At 37.4% G+C, this 12215-nt stretch overlaps 1 protein-coding gene across 14 annotated transcripts in view; it reads left to right on the forward strand.

Annotated features, from left to right (window-relative positions):
* SUGCT (succinyl-CoA:glutarate-CoA transferase) overlaps nt 1-12215 on the forward strand; it is a 1028943-nt gene that overhangs the window by 565291 nt on the left and 451437 nt on the right. For 4 of the 14 annotated variants that reach the window (XR_006655097.3, XM_045193170.3, XM_053926098.2 and 1 more), the window contains exon 13: nt 9900-9994. The exons of the other annotated variants lie outside the window; for them this stretch is intronic. Coding sequence is in view for 3 of the 4 variants with exons in the window: in XM_045193170.3 (XP_045049105.1) it covers nt 9900-9994 (95 nt within the window). In the remaining variant the exon portion in view is untranslated. The remainder of the gene's footprint in view (nt 1-9899; nt 9995-12215) is intronic. 14 annotated transcript variants of the gene reach the window in all.

Genomic DNA, 12215 nt, shown 5'->3' on the forward strand with positions numbered 1-12215 from the left:
CAGAAAATATTGGCATGTTTTGGAAATACTCAGAATGCCCCAATGACAGTAACTCTTAACACTAGGAAGTGGAGCAGCACTGCCCTGGGACTCAGACAAGTCAGGTTTGCTCTTCCTGGTAGACTGTCGTTGAACTTGATGCTTAAGTTCTCTGAGACTTTTGTTCCTCCCCTGTAAAATGGTGATGATAGGGAATCTGGTCAAGATAGCAGCATAGGTTAACCTGACTGATATCCTTGCACAACCATACCAAAATTACAACTAAACTATAGAACAACCATCATACAGAACTGTCAGAAATTGAACTGAATGGAAGTACTACAAGTGCAGAAGTAAAGAAGAAACTTTATGTCATGATTGGTAGGGGCAGAGACATGGAATGAGCTGGTCCCATCCCCACAAATGGCAATGAAAATTGGGAGGAATATCTAAGGAGCTAAGGATCCTAGCCCCACAACAGTGCCTCCCCCTGCCCCCCAGCCCAGAGTTCCAGTGCCAGAAAGAGAAGTCACCATAATTTCTGGCTCTGAAAATCAGCAGGGATTGAGGCTGTGGAAGACAGAAACTGCTGGAATCCCTGGCGGTTCCTCCTAAAGGGCCCATGCACAGACTTACTTGGATTCACTCCTTCTGAGCTCCAGCATAGGAATAGCAGGTTGAAAGGCATCAGAGACATATGGGGAGGAACTGAATTGTCTGGCATCAGGGTGACAGCTGAGGGGCAACTTTATCCCAGACAGAAGTGCTGGCAGAAGCAATTGTTCCTTTTTTTGATCCCTATGCCCCACAGAGCTACAGAGCCAGCAGGTGGGTGCCATATCTGAGACTCCATTAACCTGGCTCACACTGTTTGCCCCACCCTGGTGATTTCCTAAGGTTCTGCCATACCCTGCTTTAGGGCTAACCCAAGCTGTTTCCAGTGGCTTATCCATATGATGGCTTGTCTTGGCTCATGCTTCAGATTTTCCTCAATTATTTCAAACAAGCGTCATCTGGCTTCAGTGAAACCCATACCTCTCGCTTGCATGCTTGTTTGTTTTGTTGTAACCAGAGATATTGAAATAAAGAACAAACTGACAGTAACCACAGAGGAGGGGAGAGGGAGATAATGGGGGAAAGAATGGGAAGGGTCAACAAGGAGCATGTATAAAGTACTCATAACAAAGCCAAAGGAGGTAGGACTGAGAGTAGGAAGTGGGGGGGGGAGGGCAAGTGGTGGCAGGAAAATGGAGACAACTGTACTTGAAGAACAATAAAAGAAAAGAAAAATGTAAAGTAAAATAAAAGAAACCCATACCTCTCTCTAGGTTGCCCCAAGCCTAGCACTAGCAGCATCTGGCCTTGGTTCACAGCTTGGCCTCACATGGGCATGTCCAAGCCCAGCACAAGTAGCAGTCATCTGCAGATCATTTTGGAGCTTATGCTGTGTGACCCCATAGAGAACACAGATGGTACCTCACTTAGGATGTGGCAACAGCAATCAAGGCTCAACTACAATAGGGGGCTGTACAGAATCCAAACAGTGGGCACATCTTGAGTGTCCAGCTTGGGTAATAGGGGAGGTTGTACCTCTGCACCCTACAAGATACCCACTACGTTAAGCTACTCTACCAAGCCAGGGAGACATAGCAGCTCTGCTTAATACATACAGACACAGGGAGGCTGCCAAAATGAGGAGACAAAGAAACATGGCCCAAATGAAAGAACGAATCAAAACTCCAGAGAAAGAACTGAACATAATGGATACAAGCAACCTACTAGATGCACAGTTTAAAACTGGTTATAAGGATTATCAGTGAACATAGTGATAATTCAACAGCATAAAAATGGTGTGGAAACCATAAAAAATAACCAGTCAGAAAAGAAGGATATACTAATTAAAGTAAAGAACAAATTTACAGGGAATCAAGAGTAGAGTGGATGAAGCTGAGAATCAAGTCAGCAATTTGGAATAGAAGAAAGCAAAAAATACCCAATCAGAACATCAAGAAGAAAAAGGAGACCAAAAAAATGAGGCTAGTACAAGGAGTTTCTGGGACAACTTCAAGCATAGCAACATTAACATTATATGGGTTGTGGAAGAAGAGAGAAAGCAAGAAATTAGAAACTTATCTGAAAAAATAATGACAGAAAACTTCCCTAACTTGGTGAAAAAAATAGTCATACAAGTCCAGGAAGCACAAAGAGTCCCAAACAATAGCACCCCAAAGAGGCCCACACTAAGACACAACATAATTACAATGCCAAAGGTTAAAGACAAAGAGAGAATCTTTAAAGCAGCAAGATGAGCAGTTAGTTACGTACAAGAAATCCCCCGTAACTGTCAGCTGATTTCTCAAAAGAAACTTTGAAGGCTAGAAGGGATTGGCAAGAAATATTCAAAGTGATAAAAAGCAAGGACCTACAACCAAGATTACTCTACCCAGCAAAGCTATCATTTAGAATTAAAAAATAGATAAAGAGTTTCCCAGATAAGAAAAAGCTAAAGGAGTTCATCATCACCAAACCAGTATTATATAAAATGTTAAAGGGTCTTCTTTAAGAAGAAGATCCAAAATATGAACAATAAAATAGGAACAAATATTTTTCTACCAACAATTGAATTTAAAAACAAAATAAACAAGCGGAACAGAAACAGAATTATAGATACAGAGAACATTTTGATGGTTGTCAGATGGGAGGGAGGTCATGTGGATAGATTAAAAAAAAAGGTTAAGGGATTAAGAAGTACAAATTGGTAGTTACATAATAGTCATGGGGATGTAAAACACAGCATAGGAAATATAGTAGCCAAAGAACACATATACATGACTCATGGACATGGACAATTATGTGGAGATTGCCCAAGGGAGTTGGGGTGAACTGGGTGGAGGGGTGAAAATTGGGACACCTGTAATAGCATAATCAATAAAAAATGATGATCTCACCCTTAAGGGGAACCTAATCAACAAAACAAACAAGCAAGCAAAATATAACGAGAACATTGAAATTAAGAACACTCTGACAGCAACCAGAGGGAAGGTGGGAGGGGATAATGAGGGGAAAAGGGGGAAGGGTTTTCAGGAATACCTATAAAGGACACAAGGACAAAAGCAAGGTGGGGGTGTGGAATCAGGGAAGGGAGGTGGGAATGGCTGGGGTGGGGGGAGTGGTGAGGTGTAAGTGCAGACAACTGTACTTGAACAACAATAAAATAATTTAAAAAATAAAATAAAACTGATGATAATAAAGGATTTTTTTATTATTCTCTTTTTTAAATGTATTTTATTGATTGTTATTACAGTAGTCCCAAATTTTCCCTCTTTGCTCCCCTCCACCTGGTACCCCCATTCCCTCCATCAACCTCTGCTTAGTTCATGTCCATGGGTAATGCATATAAGTTCTTTGGCTTCTCCGTTCCCTATACTGTTCTTAACATCCTCCTGTCTATTTTGTACCTACCAATTTATGCTTCTTTTTTTAAAATTTATTTATTATGTTATTACAGTTGTTCCATTTCCGCCCGTTCACTCAACTCCATCCTGCCCACCCCCTCCCTCCCACATTCCCCCCCTATAGTTCATGTCCATGGGTCATACTTATAAGTTCTTTGGCTTCTACATTTCCTACACTATTCTTACCCTCCCCCTGTCTATTTTCCACCTATCATTTATGCTATTTATTCTCTGTACCTTTCCCCCCTCTCTCCCCTTCCCAATCCCCTATTGATAACCCCCCATGTGATCTCCATTTCTGTGGTTCTGTTTCTGTTCTAGTTGTTTGCTTAGTTTTCTTTTGTTTTTGTTTTAGGTGTGTTTGTTAATAACTGTGAGTTTTCTGTCATTTTTACTGTTCCTATTTTTTATCTTCTTTTTCTTAGGTAACTCCCTTTAACATTTCATATAATAAGGGCTTGGTGATGATGAACTTCTTTAACTTGACATTATCTGAGAAGCACTTTATCTTCCCTTCCATTCTAAATGATAGCTTTGCTGGATACAGTAATCTTGGATGTAGGTCCTTGCCTTTCATGACTTGGAATACTTCTTGCCAGTCCCTTCTTGCCTGTAAGGTCTCTTTGGAGAAATCAGCTGACAGTCTTATGGGAAGTCCTTTGTAGGTAACTGTCTCTTTTTCTCTTGCTGCTTCTAAGATTCTCTCCTTCTGTTTCATCTTGGCTAATGTAATTATGATGTGCCTTGGTGTGTTCCTCCTTGGGTCCAGCTTCTTTGGGACTCTCTGAGCTTCCTGGACTTCCTGGAAGTCTATTTCCTTTGCCAGACTGGGGAAATTCTCCTTCATTATTTGTTCAAATAAGTTTTCAATTTTTTGTTCTTCCTCTTCTCCTTCTGGCACCCCTATAATTCGGATGTTGGAACGTTTCAAGATGTCCTGGAGGTTCCTAAGCCTCTCCTCATTTTTCTGAGTTCTTGTTTCTTCATTCTTTTCTGGTTGGATGTTTCTTTCTTCCTTCTGGTCCACACCGTTGATTTGAGTCCCGGTTTCCTTCGCGTCACTATTGGTTCCCTGTACATTTTCCTTTGTTTCTCTTGGCATAGCCTTCGTTTTTTCATCTAGTTTTCAAACAAATTCAACGAATTCTGTGAGCGTCTTGATAACCAGTGTTTTGAACTGTGCATCTGATAGGTTGGCTATCTCTTCCTCACTTAGTTGTATTTTTCCTGGAGCTTTGAAGTGTTCTGTCATTTGGGCCTTTTTTTTTTTTTTTTTTTTCTGTTGGTGCCGCTGTTACTTTAAGGGGCGGAGCCTTAGGTGTTCACTGGGGTGGGGTAATGCTGGTGGCTGCGCTGTGCAGCTTAAGTGACGGAGGGTCTGAGAGGGAGCAATGGCGCCTGGCTCCACTCTCCACCGGATTTTAGCCACTCCCTCCGCTACCCACAATCAAATTGGGCCCCTCTGGTGCTGGTTCCTGAGTGTGTGGGCTTGTGCACACTCTGGGCCCCTGTGGGTCTCTCCAAGGACCTCTCCTGTGAGGCTGGGAGTCTCTCCTGCTGCAGCCCCAACCCCCATGGGCATTTTCAATCAGAGGTTTGAGGCTTTATTTCCCCTCGCTGGAGCCCTGGGTTAAGTGGTCTGCTTCTCTCTCTGCCCGTTCTTCTAGGTTTATCTGTGCGTGAGTGTGGGGCCGCAGGGTCTGCTAGAGGTCAGACTGCCTGCCCCGTTCCTCCCACACTCTGCCAATCTCAGTCCTGCCAGGGCCACACGAGTCCTCTCTGCCCTGGTGCCAGTCTCCACCCCTCCTACCAGTCTGGATGTATGTTTCTTTTTTATCTACTTGGTGTTGGATTTCCTTGCCATTCGATTTTCTGTCAGTTCTGGTTGTGCGAGGAGGTGCAGTGTGTCTACCTACGCCACCATCTTGGTTCCCAATAAAGAATTTTTAAGATGATTAAATTAAAAGATATAATGTGTGAAGATGCATTGCTTAGTGCTCTTAATTCTGTTGCTTGAGACTGTAGATGTGAATTTGAATCCTACTTTAAAGCTGTGTAACCTCAGGCAATTCATTACTTTTCTATGTCTGAGAAATTAATAATATAAGGAATGCAAAGAGCATAGTGCCTGACACAAAGTAAGCACACAATAAATATTTGCTATTATTATTAAATTATAAAAACTATTCAGATATTCACTTTTTTATGATGCAATGATAGTAACACAATGACTGTAAGTTAGTGGTTTCTCTAAACCTATTGTAACAGCAGATCTGGAGATTTTAGTGGCATGTCAATTAGCATTTTTTGGATTTATATCTTGCAAACTTTGTGAGAGAATGAATGTATTTGTTGGTTTAAGCTAAATTTTGATCACATGCATTTGTCTTGAAGACACCTGGAATCATTTAGCTTTAACTTGTCCATGTTTCAGAACTCTTCTATGGTAAATATGAAAGTTAAACAGCATTTTTATGGTTGAAACTTTTCTGCACTTTGTTTTGCTGTGAGAATCATTTTAATGACTCTGTTTTGTTGGTAGGAGTGATTTTTCTATTCTAGATTAAAAAAATCAGACTGTCGTAGAAAAGGTATATAGTATCTATTTATATCTGCAGTCTTCAGGAAAATGTTCCCTTGACTTTCCTTAGCTAGATATTTGTCAATTTTATTCTAGAATTTCTTGTGTGTATGTGTTTGTGTATATATTTTTTACCAATGTGACCTATAGTTTCAATGTAATCCCAATTAAAAGTTCCTTTTTTTACAGATATAAAAACCATCCTAAAGGAAACCGAATAGCCAAAATTATCTTGAAAGAGAATAAAAAGTCAGAAGACTCACACTTCCCTGTCTCAAAATTTACCACAGAGCTATAGTAATAAAAAAAAAGTGTGGTGCTAGCGTAAGGACAGACATATAGGCCAATGGAATAGAATAGAGAACTAGGAAGTAAATCCTCATATATGTGCTCAATTTATTTCAGACAAAGGTACCAAGACTATTCTATGGGAGAGGAAAGCTTTTTCAACAAAACTGATGAATAGCTAGCTACATGCAAAAGCATGAAGTTGTATTCTTATCTATACCATGTAAAAAATTAACTCAAACATTGATCAAAATCCTACATATGAGACCTAAAAGTATAAAACACTTAGAAAAAAACATGGACAATTCTCATGACTTTGAGTTTGGCAATGATTCTTGGATATGATTTCCAAAGCACAGACAACAAAAGAAAAAACATAAAATGAACTTCATTAAAATAAAAATCTATACATCAAAAAACATTATGAAAAAATGAAAAGACAACCCACAGAATGGGAAACATATTTAGAAAGCATATATCCTATAAAGGATAAATATCCATAGTATATAAAGAATTCCTATAACTAAACAACACAAGAAACCCAATTTAAAAATTGGGCAAAGGAATAAATATTTTTCAAAGAAGATATACAAAAGGTTAATAAGCAGAGAAAAAGACGCTCAACATTATTAGTCATTAGAGAGACACAAATCAAAACCACAATGAGGTACCACTTAACACCCATTAGGATAGCTATTACATATAAACAAACAAAAGAGAAAATAACGAATGTTGGGCAACATATGGAGAAATTTGAACCCTCATGTGATGTGGAAATGTAAAATGGGACAGCTGCCGTGGAAAATAGTTTATCAATTTTTCAAAAATTAAACATATAATTTTTATGTTATCTAGTAATTCCACCCCACAGTATATATGCCAAAGAATTGAAAGCAAACACTCAAACAGATACTTGTAAACGCAGCATTATTCATAATAGCCAAAAGGTGGAAACAACCTAAGTGTACATTATAGTTGGATATCTAAACAAAATGTTGTAGACAGTAAAATATTATTCAGCCATGAAAAGGAGTGAAATTCTGATATATGCTATCAGAAGGCATATGCTATGCCACTTGTCCAACATGGACAAGCTTTGAAAACATGCTAAGTAAAATAACCAGACACAAAATAACAAATAATTTATGATTACACTTATATGAGGGAGCTAAAGTATGCAAATTGATAGAGAAAGAAAGAAGAATAGAAGTTACCAGGGAAGAAAGGTGAGTGGGGATTTATTGTTTAATGGGTACAGAGTTTCTGTTTAGGATGATGAAAACGTTTTGGAAATAGTAGTGATCGTTGTACAACATTGTCAGTGTATTTTATGCAATTGTATACTTAAAAATGGTTACAATGGAAAATTTTACATTTTGTATATTTACCAAATTTATAAAAATACATTAATTCTAGCCTTTCATTTTGCTGTTCCTATTGTGTCTTTGGAACTTTGATATGTCTCATTAATGCTTCTTTTCTCTCATGTGAAAGAAGTATGTGTGAGTCGTCTATGGGCATTTAAACAAAGTGCCTGAATAGTTGTGAAATTTTAAATACCCAATTAAAAACAATGTAGATAAACATGAATAAATAAGGGGATAATTAGGTTGTTTGAAAATTATTTCTGTTCTGACAGAATTTTCAATAACTTCATGGGTGCAATGAGTCCTGGTTAGTTGTTGATGCCTTAAAGCAATATGAGTCTAGTGTTTTATTCAGCTTTATCATTTATAAGTTTATAAAAGCTATCCATATGGGTCCACTTGGTTTGAGCTTATAGGCAAGTTGGTCTTCAGCCAGATGCTCCATCATCTTATATATCACACCTCTCCACAGAGCTGAAATGTTCTCCTGAAGAGAAACTTTAAAAAATCCCACAAACTCTACTTTAGATTTGGCAGTCACTGTATTGTGGTGTTTCAGTGTTTTAGACTTAGTAATAAATAACATTTAAAAACCTCCAATGTCTTGTGTCTTACTTGCTGCACTCTACTTATCTGTAGGAAAAAGCCCTAGACAGAAAAGTCACTTATTGGTTAAGATTGTCCTTCCCTCCCCATAGCCTCAGATTCTCCTCATTTTTAATCATAAATAGTGAAGTGAAATGAAAGAAGGAGGGAGGAGAGGAGGTGTGTTTGTTCTTGAGAGAGTGTTCCTCAAGGAATCAGTTGACAAGTTTGACCAATCTTGATAACATATACTCTGATATACTTTTGCATTTGCTTCTCAGACTTTTATATCTTTATCTTAAGACTTTTTGGTGTTTATCTGGGGACCTATGAAACAAAGGACTGAACCTTTTAAATATTATTGTACATCCAATTGTATTAAAAGAAAGGCAATAGGAACACAAGGCCAAATTCCATTTGGCAACTTTATAAACATCAGCTAATCTCACACTCATTTTAAACAAAACTACTTTAACTCCTTTCTGGAACAAGACAAGGCATAAAGAGTCAAAACAATAATATGTCAACTTATTTAATACAAAAAGTTTTAGTCTTTGGATATGTAATAGAATATTTTTTAATCTTTGCTACTTGGATTTGAATCAGCTTCTCTTCCTGTAGTTGGTCTAGGATTCTTAGGTGAAAGGGTAGTGTGTTACAAATTATTCTGCTTTAACATCTTTATGTTACTAGTGGATCTGTTCTTGGAGAGTACAGATATATTTCCCCAACCTTTGTTGAGGGAGTTTGTAACAAGAGATGAGTGGCCCTGAGCATACAGCTGGGTTGACCACATGAATGCCCACTGATTTAAAATCTGAGCATTTGGAAATTGACATACACACATGCACACATATGCACACAACACAAACATACGTACACATATTCCCCCACTTTTTGGGTGGTGTGACCTTAGGAACAATGACATTGTCAATGGACAGAGTCAGAAACAAGAATGGCCTCGAGGCAGAGGGCAGCTTGAAGTATAACCTGTAAAACTAGTTTGTAAGGGTGACTGGCTCTTTCCACATAAGGCAAAGAATCATTCCCACATAGAGTTAAAAGTATGAGAGCACACTCCCTTATGGCAAGTGCAGAACTCTTGGAAATTCTCTTAGAGGGAATATATCAACATAAGTGGATCATGTACCACAGTGATCTTAGAACCCTGAATAGAGATTATGCTGATAGAGAAAAATATATTATTTTCACCTAACCCTCCAAACCTCACTGTTTGCCTTTACATAGGAAATTGAAAGTAAACCATTATCTATTTACCTTTACTGCAAAACTTGAATGGTGGAAGTCTGTTGATATGCAGTGAAACCCCAGTGGGAAATTACTAGAACTAGCAAGAATAGGAATATTTGTTTTAAAATGGATTTTTAAATTGACCTTGATAGTTTTCAGTGTTTCTTAATTAGTGTTTGCAAATCTGCTGATTTTATGAAAAATCTGTTTTTTGCTGTATTAGAGTATAGCATCACAGCAAAATTAGCATTCCATATGTTGTTTTGTTAAACACACTTGGTGACTTTCTTTAAAATCCCTTGGAAAATGTTTTGAAATTTGTTGAAACAAATATGCAACACTTGAAATTAAAGGGTGATTATCACCACATTGTCCTTTCTTTAAACATCGCAGGTGTGTTTGGATTTAGGAACGCTATCACTGAAAACATACCCTTCAGAAATTACTCATGAGTTGGTAGACCTGAGATACAAGAGGTTTTTATCTAGGTAAGTAAAAGCAGCTTGCTGTATATTCCCAGCAATGCCATTATGTCACAATAGAGCACACCTGCTTTACCAAAGGCTGTAGTAGCAAAAATGATCTAAAAATCTTTTATTAGGGTTTCTCTTCTCTAAATGGAATGAGAAAATTCAACTCCCTTTTCCTAAAATTCCCTTCAGAACTCTTAAAGAGAAACACGAGAACATGTTTCCTCTGAAATTGGAGAATTGGTTTATATTCCATTGGTACTAATAATCATTTTAACATTTAATCATTTATTGAAACTGAGATGTGGAAAATGTTGTCATGTCTGTGTCTTCATTTCAGACTTAAAATTTAGTTAGCAAACATACTGATCATCTGCTGTGTGCTAGGGATTGAAGTTAGTGATAGGAATAAGACACAGTGGCACCAATAACTCTACTTTGAAGGCCTCAGAGCTAATCATAGCATTAACAAGCAAGGGGGAGGGTTGCTCAGGGAAGATTTCAGAATAGATGCTTAAGCTGAATCTTAAAAAATATATGCATGTTACCAGGTAGAAAAGGCAGGAAAGAACATTCCAAAATGAGCAGATGACCCACTCATAATTACTAATTCTTTATTTTTACTAAGTCACTCTCAAGAATCTGGTCTCACAACTCTTATCCCCTATATCTCTTTGTATGTAAACACTTATGCTTTTAGTCACACTGAGCAGAAACTAAGTCAGTTAATTCATGAAACACCTTGATGACTTCAAGTGGTAAATGGTGATAATTCTCAGGTATATTGTTCAATGTAAAATGGTTTTGATTAAAGGAATAAAGGTCTAATTGTGAATAAGCTTTTGGGTCATAGGTTGTCACCACCATATCTTATATTCATTTGTCCTTTTCTTCTTTCAGCAAATCTCTATTGAACATTTATTATATGCTAGACACTGTTTTAAGTATTGTGATAAGGATCTCATGGTTCTGCTTTAGGTAAAAGCTGATGTGATCTATCCTACTGTCCATTGGCCACCATAATCATCATGCCCCTTCTCTGCTCAGACCTCTGATTGCTTTCCTCACAGTTAGAGATTTCCAAAGATGTACATGATCTGGCCCAATTTACCTCCGTCACCTTACTTCCTACCTCTGTTCAACTTTGTTACATTGCTTTAGCCCCACTGACCTCCTTGAAGTTCCTCAAGTAAATTAAGAAAGCTCATGCTTCAGATTCTTGCTGTTTTGTTTGTATGGAATACTCTTTATACAGATATTCATGGGCTCATTTCCCCATTGTATTCAGGGCTTTGCTCAAACAACACTGCAACAGAGAGTCTTTATCTGATATGGTCCTCCGTTATTTTCTGTTCTCTTTCCTTGCTTCATTTTCTTCATAGCACGCATATATATTATGTAATGGCATAATATAAAATAAAATATTAATAATATAGTACAATGTGATTATGTGTGTGTGTGCCCTTTCTCTCCACTAAAATATAAACTCCATAGAGTCAGGTACTTTATTTGGTTTATGGCTATATTCCTAGAACCTAAACAGAGCCTGGCCATAATATATATTTGATGAATATTGGTAGATTATTGAATGACTCTGCTTCATTTGGCATCTGTAATTCATTCTTCTTAATCTTGGGTTTATGTCTCCTGCCCAACAGATAATCAATGAAACAAAGAAGGAGCAGAATTACTGTACCAAAAATATGTATTAAGGGAATTCAATCATGAGAAGTCCCAGTTATTAAGTAAAAATACAACTAATATTAGATCCACAAGATCCTTTCCTAGAGCCCTGTTTTTAGGACATTTGGCCATTGTGAATTTGGCTTGGCTTTGCTGTTATTTTTACATGGTGTTAATGTGTTCCTGACATATTTCAGAGACCCAGCTTGTCATTCACTTTGAGAGATCCCATGAATTTCTCTCTTACACTTTTGAAATTAAATTTCAGAATTGAATCAGATTTATTGTTTCAGTCAAAATGAATTTGATTTACAGATGTTAGATCCCTTAAAAATAAATCTAAAAAAAGAAAGCTTCCATCAACTTCAGTTTGTGTTTTCTTGTCTCCTCTAAATAAGAACTAAGAACTTTCTACAACACATTTTCTGTAACACTATATTGTGTTAAAATCATCAGTGCATGTTAAACTAAGTATATAATATTTGCTTGTTTTAAAAGGGAAGTAGTATAATCTACTAGCAAGCTATGTATACCTTTTCAGAATATGATTATTGCT

This window comes from Desmodus rotundus, chromosome 6 (genome assembly GCF_022682495.2).
Source record: "Desmodus rotundus isolate HL8 chromosome 6, HLdesRot8A.1, whole genome shotgun sequence".
NCBI classification, from domain to species: Eukaryota; Metazoa; Chordata; class Mammalia; order Chiroptera; family Phyllostomidae; genus Desmodus; species Desmodus rotundus.